Raw genomic sequence first — 18,329 nt, 5'->3', positions numbered from 1 at the left:
ATCAAATATGTACTTTGTTATATCTTAGAACATATATTCAACCTGCATAACACAAGTCAATATTGCATTATTGCTAGTATATCTTACCATAAATGTTCATTCAAATAAACTTATGTCTTGTAAACAGCCAGTACCAGATAATTTAAGTGTGTAGCTCCCACTGCCAATAAGAGCCCTCAAATAAATGTCCGAGGTGAAAATCCTCTGTTTCTTTTGTTGAGGAAAATAAGTGTATTTTTAAGTTGTGGAGGATTCTCATTTTACTCATCATAATCCATACCGAAATCCATAGGTTTTTTTCTTTGGCAGCAAGTCCTGTACAGTCTCCAGCAGTGGTTGGCTACACTCAATGCCCTCTCGGAGACTGAGCAATACATTTTTCCTGAAATTCTGATTTCCCAGGTGTTCCGTCCAATTCAGGAGATTTACTTCATGCCATTGGTTTATTCAGTCTTTTTTTTCCAGCTGTTCCTCTGCTGACATTGTTCGGTTTTCAGCTTCTTTCATCCATAAGGTATTAGCAGTGACGTTTCGCTTGACTACTGACACATTGCCTTCCGAGGCAGTGACAGAGTTGGCCGTCTTACCCAGGTGGTCAGCTATGCTGTCCAATTTGCATCTAAATTCTCCAAGTGATTTTAACACCACTACCATGCTTTTTGTTTAGTTTTGGGGAGCATGTTTTTGGGTGAAAATATTGCAACCTTGATTATAGTTGCTTTTGGTTTATTCCCAATTCTGTGGAATTAGTAACTTGAGGCTTTAAAGTTGTTTAGTGCATGGTGTAGTGCATCCATGCTAGACTGCTATCTTGAGTTCACAGCTCAATAGTGCCAGGAACAGAGAATTTACCCACAGTGGTTACACTTTACATAGTGTCTTACTCAGGGTACCACAGAAAATCTCCTACAGAACAAATTTCATGCACTATTTCATGCATGCTTCTCCAAGACGTTCCAACACATTAACACAAAACAAAATGATAAAGGGGACCATGTATGCCCTTCCAGTGAGAAGAGTCTAAGAGTCTAAAAGATATTGTGAGAAATTACAACATATTATAATAATTTATTGTGCTCCTGAGACACTCCTTATTCACAGAAAAGCAGCAGCTGTTTTAGGTAACTTGGGACACAGTATGTGTGTGTGTGTGTTTGTGTGTGTGTGTGTTTGTGTGTGTGTGTGTGTGTGTGTGTGTGCGTGTGCATGCATGCGTGCCTGTGTGTGTGTATGGGTGTGTGTGCGCGTGTGAATGCGTGCGTGCCTGTGTGTGTGTGTGTGTGTGTGTGTGTGTGTGTGTGTGTGTGTGTGTGTGTGTTTATGCAATATCAAGAGTAGCAGATGTATTGTACAGGGCAGGGAGTGACTCTGCATCATAGTCCGGATCTCCAGCAGGTGCATAACTGAGTGTTGGTACCTACAGAGTTCCCTATCACACACACACACACACAACAAAATGTGGACTCTGGCCAGCACATTATGTGAATGTGTGTTTGTACAAATTATATATTCCTGCAGGTACAAAAACACTAGCTGAGTAACTGTTTGCTTAGGTTTGTGGTTGTACATTACTATGGGGGACCAGATACCCCAGTGGTGACAGAAAAACATGACCGTTCGGATGACATGCTAACATTTGTTAATTTCCATAAAGCAAAATGCTTTTTAATAAATGTTTTTCATGCTTTCATTAAAACATAAGTATATATATGTGCTTTGCTATGTCTCGTTGGATTATCATCTGGTTGGTTATTAGGACGACTCATGTCTGTAGTGGTAATCAACATCTGGATAAGGTTTGGTGGTGCTCTCATTCAGTTCATCTAAATCTCACCTACAGGACTTCACAAACTCAGCTAAGTATCTTCTCATATTATCTCGATCTTTTATCTCATCCACAAATCAAGCATCTGAAATGTGTTTCACAATTCCTGTCCACATAACCCACAGATATCCTCGACGCTATCATAGACGTCGCAATCTCAGCAACCTCACTTACTCACAACGCTCTGCACCATCACGTATCGTGATAGCTCTGGAACTGCCAATCTGCTGTCCAGAAGGCTGACTTCATCTCAGCATTAGCATCTCTCCACTTCCTACATTCCCTGGCTCTAACAGAAACATGGATCACCCCTGAGAACTCGGCAACTCCGGCTGCCCTGTCCTCTGCCTTTTCATTTACCCATTCTCCGAGGCATCTTGGCAGAGGTGGTGGCACAGGTTTCCTAATGTCTTGAGAGTGGCATTTCACTCCACTTTCCTTCTCTACACTTTCCATCTCCTCTTTTGAATTTCATGCCATTACAGTCTTTCCCCACCAAACTTCTTATCATTGTCATCTACTGCCCTCCAGGTTCCCTAGATCACTTCATTGATGAGCTCGACATCCTTCTGAGTCAATTCCCCATTGAAGGAAATCCACTCATTCTCCTTGGTGACTTCAACCTTCCATCAGACAAGCTGCATTCCTCCTGCATCATTCCGCTGTTGACAGCATTTGACCTCACCCTCAATCACTCTCCTCCGACTCACAAAGCGGGCAATGTTCTGGACCTGATCTTCACCCATACCACCACAACATCGTACATCGCAGTCACCCCCCTCCATCTCTCGGACCATCACTTTCTATCCTTCTCTCTCTCCCTTCCTTCTTTCCAGCCAGTCCTCTCCAAAATGTTCCTCCTCCCTCCATCGCAATCTGCACTCCATAACTCCCTCTTCCCTTACTTCTACTATTTTGTCCACCCTTCCTCACCCTTACTCTCTATAATCTCTCTCTTTGGATACAGTTACAAATACTTTCATTTCTACACTCTCCTCATCAATGAATCTTCTGTGCCCTCTCTCCTCTAGACCTGCTAAGTCCTCCCCACCTGCCCCCTGGCTAAAAGAAACACTTCACTGCCACGGGAGAGAACTAAGGACTGCAGAGAGGCGGTGGAGGAAATCTCACGTAGATTCAGACCTCAGCTCATACAAGTCTCTCCTTTCCAAGTTCTCACTGTAAGTAACATCTACAAAGTCATCCTACTACAGAGAGAAATTTGAATCATCATCTGATCCACGCAAACTCTTCACTGTTTTTTCTTCTCTCCTTAATCGTCCCCCTCCCCTCCTTCCTCATCTCATACTCCAGAGGATTTTATCACCTTCTTTGAGGAGAAGGTTGCAGCAATCCGCCAGTCCTTTTCCTCTGTTCCCACCCCTCCAACCAATGTGCATTCCCCAACATCCAACTCTGACTTCTTTTTCTCCTCTCTCCTCAGATGAAATTCTTCAACTCCTGACTTCCAGCAATCCGACTACATGTCCGCTGGATCCAATTCCTTCTGCTCTGTTCCAGACAATCGCAAGAAATCTGCTTCCTTTCATCTCATCATCAACAACTCCTTATCTTCTGGATACGTGCCTACTACATTCAAAACCGCGGGGGGGGTACCAATCCTCAAGAAGGCCACACTGGACAGCTCCAGCGTTAACTATAGACCGGTATCACTTCTCTCTTTCTTCACAAAATACCTTGAATGAGCAGTCTCTTTGTCTCACCCTGAAGCAGCTGCATGATCCCAATCAGTCTGGCTACAAACTGGCACATTCTACAGAAATGGCCCTCATAACGGTGACTGAGACACATCATGCCGCTAAAGCTGCCAAACAGTCATCTGTTTTGATTCTTCTAGACCTTTCAGCAGCCTTTGACACAGTGAACCACAACATTCTTCTGTCTGTTCTTTCCAGGCTTGGTGTGACTAGCTCTCCTTGGAGATGGTTTCAGTCCTATCTGAATGGACGGTCCTATCAAGTGAAATGGAGAAGATCCACATCCATACCGTGTAGACTCTCCACTGGTGTTCCACATGGCTCAGTATTAGGCCCCCTTCTCTTCTCTTTGTATACTCGTTCTCTTGGTGATGTAATATCTTCTCATGGTTTCTCCTACCACTGCTTTGCTGATGACACTTAATTATTTATTTATTTTCCTCCCTCTGACACACAGGTCTCCAGACGTATCTCAGCATGCTTGACTGACACCGCATCATGGATGACAGCCAACCACTTGAAGCTCAACCCCTGTAAAACTGAGCTTCTGTTCATCCCAGGTACTCCCAACCCTTACCATGACCTCACTGTTTCCTTTGAGAACTCCCTGGTAGCACCATCCGAAGCTGCCCATAGCCTGGGTGTAACTTTGGACAACCAGTTGTTGTCGTTCTCAACTCCTGTTTCTAATCTAACCTGGTCTTGCATATTCCTCCTTTGTAACATATGAAGGATTTGACCCTTTCTCTTGCAGGAAGCTACCCAGGTGCTTGTGCAGTCTCTTGTGATCTCAAAGCTAGACTACTGTAACTCGCTACTTGCTGATTTTCCTCTGAGTCATCAAACCTCTACAACTTGTCCAGAATGCAGCAGCATGACTGGTCTTCAATCTTCCGAAGTTTACAGATGTTACTCCACACATGTGGCGCTCCCTTCATTGGCTCCCTGTAGCTGCACGCATCAGATTTAAAACCTTGATGCTTGCCTACAAAGCCAAAAATGGACCAGCCCCTTCATACGAGGTCAATGGTCAAAGCCTGATCCGTACCTCGAGTACTTTGAACCTCAAGTATGGCTCGGCTTGAAATACCTTGCCTCAGCTATCATGGATGACAAGCATCGAGACTATTTTCTGTCCTGGTTCCAAGATGGTGGAATGAACTCCCACTTGCTGTCCGTACAGCAGAGTCCCTTGCAGTCTTCAAACACAGACTGAAGACCCATCTATTTGCAGAATATTTAAAAGACAACTGACACTTTTCCCATATTGACTAAATTAGTACGTATTGTAGGGTATTGTTTATGTTTTTTATGTTGTTTAACAAACTCTAGCACTTATTGTTTATAGCACTTATCATTGTTTAAGATAGACCTTATGTATTTTGTACTTCTAGGTATCAGCATTCATCCCTGTATTCTACAGTATTCTAGTTCATTGGTATGTTTGATTCTAACCTACTGTACTGTACTAAGATATATTCTATGAGTAAATGACAAAGCACTTTTGTAAATCACACTAGATAAGAGCGTCTGCCAAATGCCGTAAATGTAAGTGTAAATGTAAATAAATATTTTTAACCATTATTTAGGTTTGGTTTAGGAATATCAATATTTGCATTTGTATTGGGCGGGGGGGGGGGGTACATGCATTAAAATATTAAAGTAATTTTATGTGCATGTGTGCCTGTTTTGCTATTTTAGTGTATTCCATTCACGCGCATTGCTTTGCATAACACCCATTGTGTATAAATAGCAATAAAGTGAAAGTCTTCCTGGTGGTACTGATGTTGAAGTTCATTAGACAGCTGACAACTCCTCAACATCTGTACATGGCATTATTAATATTAATTTCTGTGTTTGCTGATAAATGATACAGAGTGTAAGCCTTAACAAACCTTAGCGACTAGATGAATCAGAACAACAATGGTTTAATTTCAGGTATGTAAGTGCTATGGCAGTGATGGAAAGGGTCCAGATTCTTCAGTAAACATACAGATCATTATACTCTCATTAAATTGAAAGTCCAACACCTACTAATCCACTTGCATTAAAGTATTAAGGTGCTTGCAATAAAAGACTGGCCCTGCTAAAAGATCAAAAGTTTTACGTGGTTATCATACAAGACACATGTAATTTCCATTCAAATTTAAGCGTTTGACTGTGACATGTTACAGTGTAAAGAGGAACATGTGATCAGGGGTTTTTTCGTTCTACCATACCCAAACAATTCCACATTAAACGCTTAGGTTTCATCTCAATTAATTGACTGATGGTCAAAAGCATCACGGCAAATATACTTTCATGGTTAGTGAAGTAAAATTTCAGTCATCGAAGTAAAATTAAATAAATGACATATACTCAGGTAAGATACAAAATGCTCAAAAATTCTGCTCTTACGGCATACCTGTACCTAGTTCAATGCTGTCCCTGGACCAGCGCATCTCGTTTGTTACTAAAAGTTACAAGTCCCGGTTTCCAACAGCAGATGGTTTTACATAATTTTAACATGAGGTTGCCAGTGATCTCTGCCTCGCAGTGCATGCCTCAGATGGTAACAAAGTATATATATAAAACCATGCAACTGACTACAAAAATAATTACATTAAAATGGTCGGCGAAACTTAAATAGGAGAATCTTACCAGAGGTCAATATCGCTTCTTACGATAAAAAATTGCCGTACTTCGTGCGTATTCCAAATGCACTTTATGAGTTATATCATCTCCATTTACCGTGCGTGAATTAAAAATAAACAAACACACAAACAAAAAACAGGTGCACCTACCTGAGTACGCTGAGAGACGGATGCAAGGGAACATCAAGAAAACGGCGAAGAGTGCCGGTTCACCGTCGCGTCCCACGCCACGGAAGTGACTTTGGTTACACGTGAATAACCTGGGATCAGTCACTAACCCGCAGGTACACACTTACCCCACCAAACTACACTGATGGTCACATAGTAGCTACAGATACAACAATTAAAACACTGAGTTTTTTGAAAGCGCAGAGCATACTGTTTCTGGTTTATTTGCCTTTTATACAGTCTTGAGCAGTTGAGAACAAGTCCGCGACGGGGCTATGTGCGATTTCTTTATTTCCTTAATAAAGACGGACGTGGATTCCCAGCAAGGGTCTACATTGCTTCAGTTGGGTTTTTATGCGGTGTTGATGGGCCAGCCAAATCTGCGGATTTAGGTAAAAAATAAATAAATTTAAAAAAGAGAGAGATCAAAACACCAGAGGGAAGAGAAATTAAAGTTGCGCAGACTAAGTCCCACGGTGGTGACACCTCGTGCGTCACAGCCTACTTTAGTGATTATCTTTCCAGTGGACAGAACAGGACAGGAAAATGTCAGAATTAAAACGTGTGTGTGCGTGACCTCAGCAATCTGAAGATTATACTCGTAAATAAAGAGCTGCCTGAATTGTTGGTGATTAGGTGGGTTTTTAATTTTAAACCAGTACACTGAAAAGCTCCATGTACTGGTTTAAACTTAAAAACCCATTCATTAATAAATATTTGGAGAATCACGTGGACCTCCAAACCTCAGGTAGTCCTGCTGAAACAGCCTGAAGAGACCACAACAGTAATAGCACATTCTAATATGTCAAAGGTTATTTACAGGAAGCTATCCTTGCAGTACAAGATGATTTTACTGGAGATAAAGTCAGCAAAAAGACATTCAGCTGATCTTGTTAAAACGAAAGTGTGCCTAGAAAAAAATATAACGATTGATCATCAAAGCCAACAACAGAGAAGAATAAGACGTAGAAACACCTCATTCAACTAGAGAGCATGAGACCTTGCACACTACGGTGGCTTTTGGACAGGTATGAATACATGCATGTCCTAATTGGTCATTAATTGGAAGCAGTTGTCAAGGTGATGTTGAAGGAAAGCTGGTGATCACTACACAGTGAAGCATCTTGATAAAGAGTGAATGAGAGTGAATGAGAGTTTGTGAACCAGTTGGGTTTGAATTCTAAAACCCAAAGTGCATGCTTTGTGATTTAGACGTTACACTAAGTGTGCATTCTTTGTGATTTAGATGTTACACTGAGCGTGCTTGCTTTGTGATTTAGATGTCACACTGAGCGTGCATGCTTTGTGATTTAGATGTCACACTGAGCGTGCATGCTTTGTGATTTAGACACTACACTGAGCTGCCAGTACAACAGGCTCACCTATTTTGTCACGTGTGGTGCCTCCTTTGGTTGTCATAACAGCATGAACTAGGCAGGCACTTGTAAGATGTCTGCTTGGGGTTAGGTACATTGTGTCAGCCAGAAACCATTGCACAGTCACCGCTTGTTGGACAGCTGAACAATCCTGTTGGAAACAGCCCTTTCTACCTCAACACAAAGTCACTTGACAGGGTTGAGACCTGGAGCTGCTGAACACTGAAGAAATGAAAAGCAATGAAATGGAAACAAGAATGACAACATCAGCAGCATCTGAGATACTCCTTGGCTATCATAGTGCAGTCTGGACAAAGTACAATATGTGGTGCATTCTGAGATGGCATTCTGCTCACCAATGATAAACTCATGTGTGATTTGATTAGGATCTGTTTGCTGGCATGGTTATCAACGTTCTCGGACCCACTCTCAGCCACAAGCATGTCTTTGTTCGCGGAATGGCCAGACACAGGAAGGTTTTGCTTTGTGCACAATTCTCAGTATGTTCTTCAAACAACTGCACAATGACAGATGGTTTGAAGAAGCTAGACCCACCATGCACAGCGCCAACTACAGTGGTCGACAATGATTTTGCTTCCTGCAAAAAATACCTGCTTCTTATGTACTTTGGCACACTGAATCCAAATATGTTTTCAGAATGCCTCTATCACCCATAGATTTTTTTTTTTTGTTGCAGTATACTTGTAGGTCATTATATATAGCTTACAAAAGTGGTACCAAGGAGAGTAGATCCCCTCTGTGTTGACAGACTACTGCTGGACACTGAAGAGAGATGTTCCTGATGCCAAATATGGGCATAACACATACACTGTACATTTTAGACGTATGCTTGTAATAACAGCCTTGTTTATGAATAAGTAATATATAATTAATGTAAAAAGTAATTGTCTTGTCACTTAAAAACCATACATGATAGTTCTATGAGGTCAAACTATTTTAGATTGTGAAACAAGTTATATTTTTGTTGGCCAGTGCTATCATGCTATGCTCAAATTCACTACAATCACTTGTTTCACTCATCTTGATCAAACACTAAACATGACATGGAACTTTTTTGAAAAGTTCCGGTGTGTAAACACGGGATGGGTAGCTAGGCTAGCTGTATTCAGAAATCCACTAAGCTCATTAAGAAATATTTAGGACATAGTTGTCTGGGACAGGAGTCAGAGATTATCCACTCTCCTTAAACCTAGGACTCCCAAGTCCCCAACTAGTAAATTATCCACCAGTTAGTGCACCACCAGTAACTTCAAAAGGCAGATCCTGATTTTAATACCTCTACTCTAGAAATTAACAACTTTGGGATTGCAAAATCTTGTGTGTAAAACAACATAAATAAACTTGTAATTGTATCAGTGAAAGGGTGCAGAGCATTGTACAGTTGTGGCTAAAGGTTTTGAGACTGACAAAAATTTTGGCTTTCACAAAGTTTACTGCCTCTATTTTTTTTAGATCCTTTTGTCAGCAGATGTTAATATGGTATAGTGAAGTACAATATTAAGCATTTCATAAGTTTTTTTTTTTTTTTTTACTTTTTATTGTCAAATACAACCATCTTAAGCAAGACTTTTGCAGTGTTGACTCTTCTTTTTTAAGACTTCTGCAATTCGCCTTGGCATGCTGGATATCAGCTTCTGGGAAAATCGTGACAGATGGCAATCCATTCTTGGAGTTGATCACAGTTTCTGTGTTTTTGTTTGTCCAGCTACTTTTTGAGGCTTGACCACAGATTCTCAATGGGATCGAGATCTGGGGAGTTTCCTGGCCATGGACCCAAAATTTCAATATTTTGTTCACCAAGCCACTTGGTTATCACTTTTGCCTTGTGACATGGTGCTCCTTCATGCTGGAAAAAGCATTGTTCATCACCAAATTGCTCCAGGATCGCTGGGAGAATTTGCTCTTGGAGGATGTTTTGATACCATTCCTTATTCATGGCAGTGAAAAAGCAATATTCTTAGGCAAAATTCACTCCTTTGGATGAGAAGCAACCACACATAAATGCTTTCAGGATGCCTGAATGTTGGCATGACACAGGACTCATGTGCTCACCTTTTCTTCTCTGGACAATCATTTTTCCAGATGTCCCAAACAGTCCCTTAGCGGCATCCTCTTTAGGAGATTGTCCTGGTTGACTTTCTTGACTTGCTTGACTTTCTTGATCTCCTTGAAGTTCTTGATGATTTGATTAATTGTTGAATTAAATCAGTTGCCTTGTCCCCATTTAACACTTTCTCCTGAGCTAATGAGAAGATCACTGAAATGATGTTAGCAGGCCATTTTGTGGCAGGGCTGAAATGCAGTGGCTGGAATGCAGTAATGTTTGTGATTAATTTTTATTGCAAGGAATGACTGCAATTATCTGATCACTCTTCACAATCTAGAGTTAATGTAAATTGCCACCATAAAAACTGAAGCAGCAAACTTTGTGAAAACCAAAATTTCTGTTGGTCTCAAAACTTTTGGTCATGACTGTAGGGTTAGAGTGGCATCCTGCAGACTCTAGTCTGAAGTGAACAGCCCTGCCGTGAGTGACGCGCGCTGGCAGCCAGTGCTTCTGAGACTTTCTCGATTCTGTGCTCTTTGTACTCGTTCTGCATGGATGTGTGTGTGTGTGTGTGTTTCTCTGCTCTTGGTTATATCTCCTGTCTGAGTGAGAGAGAGAGAGAGAGCAAGAGAGAGAGTGAGAGAGAGAGAGAGTGTGTGTGCATGTGTGTGTGTGTGTGTGAATGCATGAGCGCAGTATAGGTTTTCTGAGCATGATGTCCACAATCTGAAGCTCCTGCTTGTTGTTGCTCTATGAAGCATTCTGGGTGTAAATAATTTAGTAACAATAAATACAATAGATAGAAATAGAAATTGAAGTTAGAACTGTGTGGGTGCTGATCTCAGTAAACAAACCCAATGACAGCTAACTGGCCAGCAAATGTAAGTATTTATTTAAAATCACCTTGATTTGTTTACTCTTGAGATGATGTGAGATAACTGTTATTAATTTATCACAGTTTCTTGTAACAGGACTAATAAAGCCAGTGCTAGACATAATTAAAACATACGAAAGACAAAGCCGATATACAGGCTCTGTCTAATGTGTGTGCGTGTATGTATGTGAGAGGATGAGTGCGTGAGAGAATGCTTGGATTTATGAATGCTAATTGAGGCTGTTGGTGCTCCAATAATAAGTGAATAGAAAACATTCTCTCCTTCCCCCTCCCCCCTCTCTTCCACCCACACACACAAGGTCATTTAAACCATCTGGAAGATTGTCTTACCCTCCTCGAATGTCTTCTTTTCCCTAGCAGAGGGCACCAGGTAACATAATACAATCATACTGGGTTGTTTACAACATACTATAATGTTGTGGAAATTTCTGACTTCTGCAATAAATGTTTATACTGCACATAGTCTAGATTATTGTTCTGTGATAATCTGCCAATTCCCTTCCTTTCTCTGATTGCTGACTCAGCCCCTCTCCATCTGTTCCTGGTTTGTCGTGCTGGTGTGTGTTTGTGTGTGTGTGTGTGTACATGGGATTCTGATACTGCCGTCATGCCGTCAGATCTGGCTCCTCTCCTTAGTCTGCATTACATTGCAGGTGTGCGGGAGGGTCACTTACATCCTCACCACCAGCCTTTAGTACGTGGTCAGTTGCTCGGGTTTAATTAAAAAATCAGCAAAAACCTGCAGCACTTTTCATTAGACTACTAGTAAAAGTATATCTATAAATACGAAACCTGTCTGGCGACTGTTACTTTTTATTAGCATTTTTTGAAATAAAAGAATGAACTAGGAACATTAAAAAAGATGTATACTTTTGAGTTTGTACTGAAATTTCATGAAAACATCAGTTGATCAAATTGCGGGAAAATGTGATGGAAACGTTAATATAAGAAGGATTAGCCCAACTCAGTCCATCATGAAGATTTCAAAACTGCATTTAAAACGGGTTTCCCCCCAGGACTGCATAGATATCTGCATATCTTGTCGTATGAGGAGGAGATACATATTTGATTGTGAAATTATAAAATCTTTTAGCATTTTAACAAGGCCTTCAATAGTCTACAATAGTCTACAACATTCTATTATTACAAAATAATAAAATGCTGCCATCTACTGGATATAAAATGAAATAAACCAGCCAGTAGTGGTTCAGTTGGTGAAATGAAAACAAAATGTGTGTAGTTTCAGCAAGAAATGAACAAGGCCACAACCTATACTTCAGGCACACCCTCACATAAAATACATACTTACTTGCAAGCGCTCACACACACACACACACACACACACACACACACACACACACACACACACACACACACACACACACACAGAATCAGTAAGAAACAGATTTCTTGCAGTCGTCTTGCAGAAAAAAAGTTTATCTTTGAGCCTAAGCCTTAAAAACGGTTTACATTTTTCTTACAATTATAGCAAAAAGGAGTCTACCTTGCAGTTTCCATCAACTGAAAACAAAGAAATTTAAGTGCTTGGTTTTACAAATAGCAGGGGGAAAAAAACAAAACAAGATCAGTTGTAGCTATGCTATAACCTAATAACACTGATAAAAAACTGTACCAATAAAGTGCAGGGCAAAACCTTTCAGATCATATTTCCCTATTATAAAAGATGAATAATTTGTTTGGAGTCAGGGATACATCCCATGACAGCTTCTCTTGAACAGGAAGTTGAACGGGGCTGTTCAATGCTGTGCATGGCAATAATTTTTCTTCACCACAAAATCAACATTGTCCAGCCAAAAGCACATGCCGCACTGTACATGATCTGAAGGATAAAACACACTGTAAAATAATACAGGGAAACCAATGAAGCCACATGTAGAGAGGAGAGTGTCTTTGTTTTTTAGTCACTATACAGGCAGGCAACAAAAACAAAAACAAAAAAAACCCCAACAACAACATTCCATTAACGTTCCCTCACTTTGACACGCGTGGATTGTGGTTTTTTTTTTTTTAGATTGTAGAATCTCTCACTGCTTTATGCCAATGGAAATATTTTGGTCCATAGACAAATTCAGGAATTCTATTACCAGTTAGAAATGAGAGAAGTTATCTTTTTTCCCCTCCTGATGATGTCAGTTGAGCCTGTGAGGTGAATCGCGCCGTGGACAGAATTTCATCAGGCACTGGAACGTTACAGGAAGTAGTCCGGGGTGCGGCGGGTAACGTGAGGCTCTCCTCTTCTTGGTGCAGGGTCAAACTGCAAGCTAAAGAAACAGAAACACACTCCGTTTTAATAGTACACTCTGACACATAAAAACAGAGTACCACCCCGGGCATCTGATTGGTCAGAACACTGAAAGGAGGATAGGATGCTGGTATTTATGCGACCTTGGTTTAGATGAGTGTTTACACAGAAGTACTGAATGTATCTTAGACCCAGGGGGGTTGGCTGCATGCCTTTTAATCACTCACAATGAATACTTGAGCGTGTCGTCGAGTTCCATGATGGCAGCCTGGTTACCACAACGATAACAGTAATTTGGAGCGCTGAAGATTGTAACTACATTCCGCTCGTGACACCAGTTGTAGCCCTATAAAAAGAGTGCGAAGAAAACGGGATGATGTCATCAACATATCATCTCAAATAAAATATAGCAATGACATTTAGTACCACAGTCAGGAGTTGCTGAGGTAATGCACAAGAATATTCTGTCGTACATTTTCACATGAGTTTTGGTCAGATTTCAGTAGGTGGCCCATCATCCTTCATCAAAACCTTGACCTGAAGCTAAAAAGCTCCCAGGTGTAAATCAGAACTACCCACCAGAGAAAAATACATGCACATAAACAGGCACATGTACCAAATTATCTGGTCTGACACACTGGCCTTTATACTGATCTATTTCAAAGAAATTAAAAAGACCAGAAGTTAAAAAAATAAAGGAATATACTTTTTAGAGCAAGTCCACTCTTTTCTGGAAAATACTGGGCTTAAAGAACCATTGTACTTATTTTAGTTTAGTCATTTTTGTGTTACCTCCATCACTAACTGGTGGGCTCTAGAGACGAGGGTCAGGCAGTTGGCGTGATTGAAGGTTTCGGAGATGTCCTGGCCGAACGTGTAGCCGGCTCCTCGGGGGGAAATACCCCAGCCACCACGGTCATCTGGGTCTGACCACAGCAGGTCACACATGGGACCCTGGCGGTCACAACCAGACGTTAGGATTAGTATCAGCAAACTATTGTGGAATTAAAAACTTAATATTTCATCTCAGAATGATCAAATCTGATGTATTGTCAAAATGAAATGTATGGTCTTTTAGCAGAAATTGCGAAATACTACAAATCTGTGTTGGTGGCTTTTGGAAAACCTGGAAAAGCAATCAGAGAAGATGCAGACCTCATGCGGGACCTCCTGAATGCGGTCCAGTGCTCGAATATGATCCAGAGTATCGATGGATGGAGACAGACCCCCATGGAGACAGAAGATCTACAAAACCATGGAGAGAGGTTGATTTATTTTTGGCTGTGGCATTCTAATACAGCATCAATCCTCACAAACAGAGACCTCAAACTTTTTTTCTTTTTTTCCCCCAAAGGGCTCATTGAAGTCCAATTTTTAAAAAATATTACTTAAAACCAGCCTTTACATAAGCATACATACTCTCCTGTGTCCACCAACCTTTAAAATACTCATTGCTAAAAGAAGTCTTTATTACAGTTACACGCTGCACATTAATTACAGATATGACGTTCTTTTAGTGGGTTACCTGTGTGTCCACCAGTGCCGTAAGGGGAAGGTAGTCAAAAAGATCTGTGAAATATTTCCAGACGTTTGCATTGCCATATTTTCTCAGACACTCATCATAGAAGCCATACACCTGTGTGATCTGCCTGCTCTCATGATTTCCTCTGAGGATGGTAATTCGCTCTCTATAACGAACCTGAGGAATTAAAAAAGTTGAAAGATGATGGAAGGAATTTTGCCATTTGGAACTGCCAAAAAATCTCCTTTAAACTTACATGCTTTGGAATTTTATTCCAGTGATAATACTGTCTATTTATATTTACACACACATACACACACACACAGACAGTTCTTTAAATGCAGAGATATGAGTTTTGCCTTGCTTGGAAAAAAAGGAAAATTTTTGTTGTTGTTCTTACCTTTAAAGACACGAGAAGGGTGACAGTCTCTACAGAATAATAGCCTCGGTCCACATAATCACCCATAAAGAGATAGTTTGTGTCTGGCGATTTTCCACCAATCTTAAAGAGCTCCATGAGGTCGTGGAACTGCCCGTGCACATCTCCACACACAGTGACTGGGCAACGCACCTCCTGAACATTGGACTCTTTTGATAAAATTTCTTTAGCCTGAAAAAGCAGGCAGAGGATTATCATACAAAGGACCACAGACATGCAGCCTAAGCATTTATTTACAGAAATACATGAACACATTTTAGAACTTTTCATTCAACTGCATTTAACTGTTTGTGTTTATATCTGAACAGTCACTGTGTTCACAGTTAATGAATCAAACCACAATTCAATTCACATCAACAGGGTGGCTGCCTGTCCAGTGATCTTTTTCAAATGCAAAGGTTTTCAGGGACATGGAGCACTTAGGGAGCACTTGTTGTGAATTCTAAATCCAATACTGAAGGGTATACAAATGAATAAAATGGTAATTTTGTTTAGATTATGATAAATATTGTAATTAAAACCTTGAGTATGTCAGGTTGCATTTACTAAGGACAGAATAACTAGACAACTAAAATGCTTGACATCTCAGGTATGTAGGTTACCATTCCTGGGGGTGTTGCTTTACAAATCCTTCATTGTGTCTTTATTTATGACAAATGCAAAAATCCTTCTGCAATTAAATCACTGATCATCCAAAATTAGACTGGCTGTTACCAAGAGATATTCTCAGAAGGATGGTCAGAAAGATTTCCGTTCCTACACCAGGAGGGCACACCATTTCACAGTCTACAAGTCTCCCTTCTATAATACATGACAGATAAGCAGCTCAAGACTTACCACACATCAAGGCGCCAGTGTGGCCTTCGCGATCTGGAGTTTGACACCTCCATCCTGCAGGCCTACGCTAGTTACCCAAGAGCCCACTTTTTGTTCCTACGTTATTTGTCACATACAAGCGCTATATCTGATTAATTCCAACTGTGCAAAATGCATTATTTTTGACTAATCTTTTAAATTACTTAGAGTACCCTAAACATCTCTACAAATCAGAATTTTTGCTCTCATTCTGTCTGATGAGAGCAGCCTATACTTGAAAGCCCTTTCGCCTATTTTAATATACTGCTGTCGCTAGTGTGGTATCATATTGTAAGACGAAATATTATTTCCAAGCCTCGTTTTTCTCGAAATATCTGCCCGACAACGAAGAACGCTAAAGTGGGCACACCCGCCGAGCTTTGCTTGTTAACAGCCAATGGCTCCGTCTAAGGACGACTGGTGGCCAATAATAACAGAAAACACCGCCGCCATCTTCATACACACGCAACCAGTCGCAGGGCGGATTACAAATATAGTCGTTTATTTATTTAGCTAGATAACCTACTGTAGGACAAACACCCACCACAAAATTATCGACAAGCACTCGTGCGGAATTATTGGTGCAACGAAACTTGAGAAAACTTACTTACTTTCTCGCATAAAATTTTTACTTGATTTTCCGATAGCTGTTTGCATTCGTTCAGTTGCTCGATCCACTGATCCAGCTCTTTCGTAAACACCTTCTCGTCCATATTGACAGTTCAGACCAACAAAACCGATCTTTAGCGAATGCGGAGACTGCAGACACAGATTTATTTAACCAGGTCTCGCGGATAAAAACAAGTCCAAAATATGGAGCACTTCTACAGCTATATGAAAACAGACCCAAATGATGTGATTATCCTGCGCAAAAAAGATTGTTCCGTGCTAATGAAGAAGTACACAGGTCATAAGTCTATAAGTACATGTCATAAGTCTATAAGTACAGGTCATAAACCCACTGCACAGTTCCCTCTTGATTCTCTCTGCCAACCACAGCCTGCTCCCCGCGCGCAGCAATGGAGCAGAATCTGGGCAGTGTTCACAACGCAAGCATTTTGTATAGTGGTACATTGTTTTCTGGTTTTCTGTTTTCAACGTTGTCATACGTTAAAACCTCAGTTTTAATGATGTCTGTTTGATTGACGTGAATACATCAGAGTTCTAGAATATATATATATATATATATATATATATATATATATATATATATATATATATATATATATATATATATATATGAGCTCGAGATACTGAAAACATTTTATCGGCTTCCTGTATAAATTACATTGATGGCTACGTTGTATCAATCGATGACATTCATAGCTAAAGTAATTTACTGAAGATTATGATTTGCTGTAGAATGATTAAAAACTCTTATTTCTTTAGCTATGATTCAATCGCAAATTAATGCACTCTAAATACATCCCAATATATATGTCTATTGTAAGGATTTTATTAAAGCACCGTTTTCGAATTACAAGTTTTATAAATAGCGGGGGTAGTCTAATTGAACGCACCTCAAGAGCTGAAAAAAGGCGTTTCTGTTAGAAAGTGCGGGGGAGGGGGGCGTGTTGCTGACTGTTAGGCCTAATAATAGTTCACTGAATAAATATGTATCGATCAAACTCAGCAAAAATTATAATAATCAGATGAAACTTTTCAGGCAGTAAAAAATAAACAATTCAGAAAGTAGCTTGTAGACAGCATCATTTACACACACACACATATATATATATATATATATATATATAAAAACCTGCCTCACCCTGACAGTGGGTGGTCATATCTTTTACCTCACACTTTGGTCTTTTACTAGAGGCCTGGGAGTTTGAAGTTACAGAGTAATATTTTTGCTGTTCCTGTGTGCTCTTCTGGACTGAGATTGATGTTGTCATTCCTGGAATCACTCCTCCAATTTGGAAGTCACAACCCCACCCACTCCTATCACCACTGGGACTACCTTGGTGTTAACCTTCTACGTTCTCTCTGTTTCCATCACTTTGGACTGCCACATGTATTACGCCTGTTGGTAACTTTTATACATATATAATAATATATTAAAAACTACAATTTCCCTACTCAAGGGAAATCTAAGTAAATATTTCTCAAGTCGATATGAGCCTTGCTAACTCACTAAAGTCTTAAGACAAGCACAACTTTTGATTTCCTCTGGCAAGCCATTGTCCATTAGTGTTTGCCATTGTTCTTTAGTGTTATTTGTTTATTTTGTGGTTTGTTTGTTTATTAAAATGGCCATCCCACAGATTAAAGCCTTAATGCTTTATATTTGTCAAAATAATTTTGATCTTGAGATGCACGTATGTGACCAAGTGTCCATGAGAGAACATTCTGATCCATAGGAAACTGGACTATAATGCACAGTCTATATACAGAGGTTGAAATCTGATGGTCATATCTGTTGTATAATACAGTGCTTTCTGGGATTATTTCATGTATTCTGGTACAGATCTGGACTACCCTTCACCTCTTTTCATGAACACTTACATATTACACATTTGGCATCTTTAGTCAAGCCATATAGGGCATGTGCTAGATAAGTTATT

General features: G+C 40.2%; 1 protein-coding gene, 1 long non-coding RNA gene and 1 pseudogene across 5 annotated transcripts in view; 1 reads left to right on the top strand and 2 right to left on the bottom strand.

Annotated features, from left to right (window-relative positions):
• LOC113586043 (leucine-rich repeat and immunoglobulin-like domain-containing nogo receptor-interacting protein 1 pseudogene) overlaps positions 1-6,798 on the bottom strand; it is a 28,428-nt pseudogene extending 21,630 nt beyond the window's left edge. The window contains exon 1 of one of the 2 annotated variants that reach the window (XR_014123279.1): positions 6,327-6,798. The product of XR_014123279.1 is annotated as a leucine-rich repeat and immunoglobulin-like domain-containing nogo receptor-interacting protein 1 pseudogene, transcript variant X1 (transcript). The other variant, XR_014123280.1, reaches the window with a different exon arrangement.
• Positions 6,799-10,514: 3,716 nt separating this feature from the next.
• LOC118240733 (uncharacterized) lies at positions 10,515-11,439 on the top strand. Its single transcript, XR_014123278.1, has 3 exons — positions 10,515-10,669; positions 10,983-11,053; positions 11,301-11,439. It is a non-coding gene; the product is annotated as an uncharacterized LOC118240733 (long non-coding RNA).
• Positions 11,440-12,104: 665 nt separating this feature from the next.
• On the bottom strand, positions 12,105-16,784 carry ppp2caa (protein phosphatase 2 catalytic subunit alpha a). 2 transcript variants are annotated; one of them, XM_027023889.3, is made up of 7 exons: positions 16,374-16,784; positions 14,869-15,078; positions 14,472-14,645; positions 14,102-14,191; positions 13,739-13,900; positions 13,174-13,292; positions 12,105-12,965 (listed from the first exon to the last, which is right to left on the bottom strand). In XM_027023889.3, the coding sequence occupies exons 1-7, from the start codon at positions 16,473-16,475 to the stop codon at positions 12,893-12,895; spliced, it is 930 nt and encodes a 309-aa protein (XP_026879690.1). In that variant the 5' UTR covers positions 16,476-16,784; the 3' UTR covers positions 12,105-12,892. The 2 variants fall into 2 exon arrangements, with proteins under 2 accessions (XP_026879690.1, XP_026879691.1); XM_027023890.3 differs by lacking the exon at positions 16,374-16,784 and adding an exon at positions 15,745-16,316.
• Between the last annotated feature and the right edge of the window lie 1,545 nt (positions 16,785-18,329).

This window comes from Electrophorus electricus, chromosome 4 (genome assembly GCF_041902795.1).
Source record: "Electrophorus electricus isolate QZ-2024a chromosome 4, ASM4190279v1, whole genome shotgun sequence".
Classification (NCBI taxonomy): domain Eukaryota; kingdom Metazoa; phylum Chordata; class Actinopteri; order Gymnotiformes; family Gymnotidae; genus Electrophorus; species Electrophorus electricus.
The sequence above is the reverse complement of the archived record's forward strand: the minus strand, read 5'-3'. Positions and strand labels throughout refer to the sequence as shown.

Excerpts from the sequence above, each read along its gene's own strand:
- ppp2caa (XM_027023889.3), bottom strand. The coding sequence starts at position 16,475 with ATGGACGAGAAGGTGTTTACGAAAGAGCTGGATCAGTGGATCGAGCAA. Across the intron at positions 13,293-13,738 it reads CCCACCAGTTAGTGATGGAG|GGCTACAACTGGTGTCACGA; the intron begins GTAACACAAAAA and ends CTCTTTTTATAG. Across the intron at positions 12,966-13,173 it reads GACACGCTCAAGTATTCATT|CTTGCAGTTTGACCCTGCAC; the intron begins GTGAGTGATTAA and ends CTGTTTCTTTAG.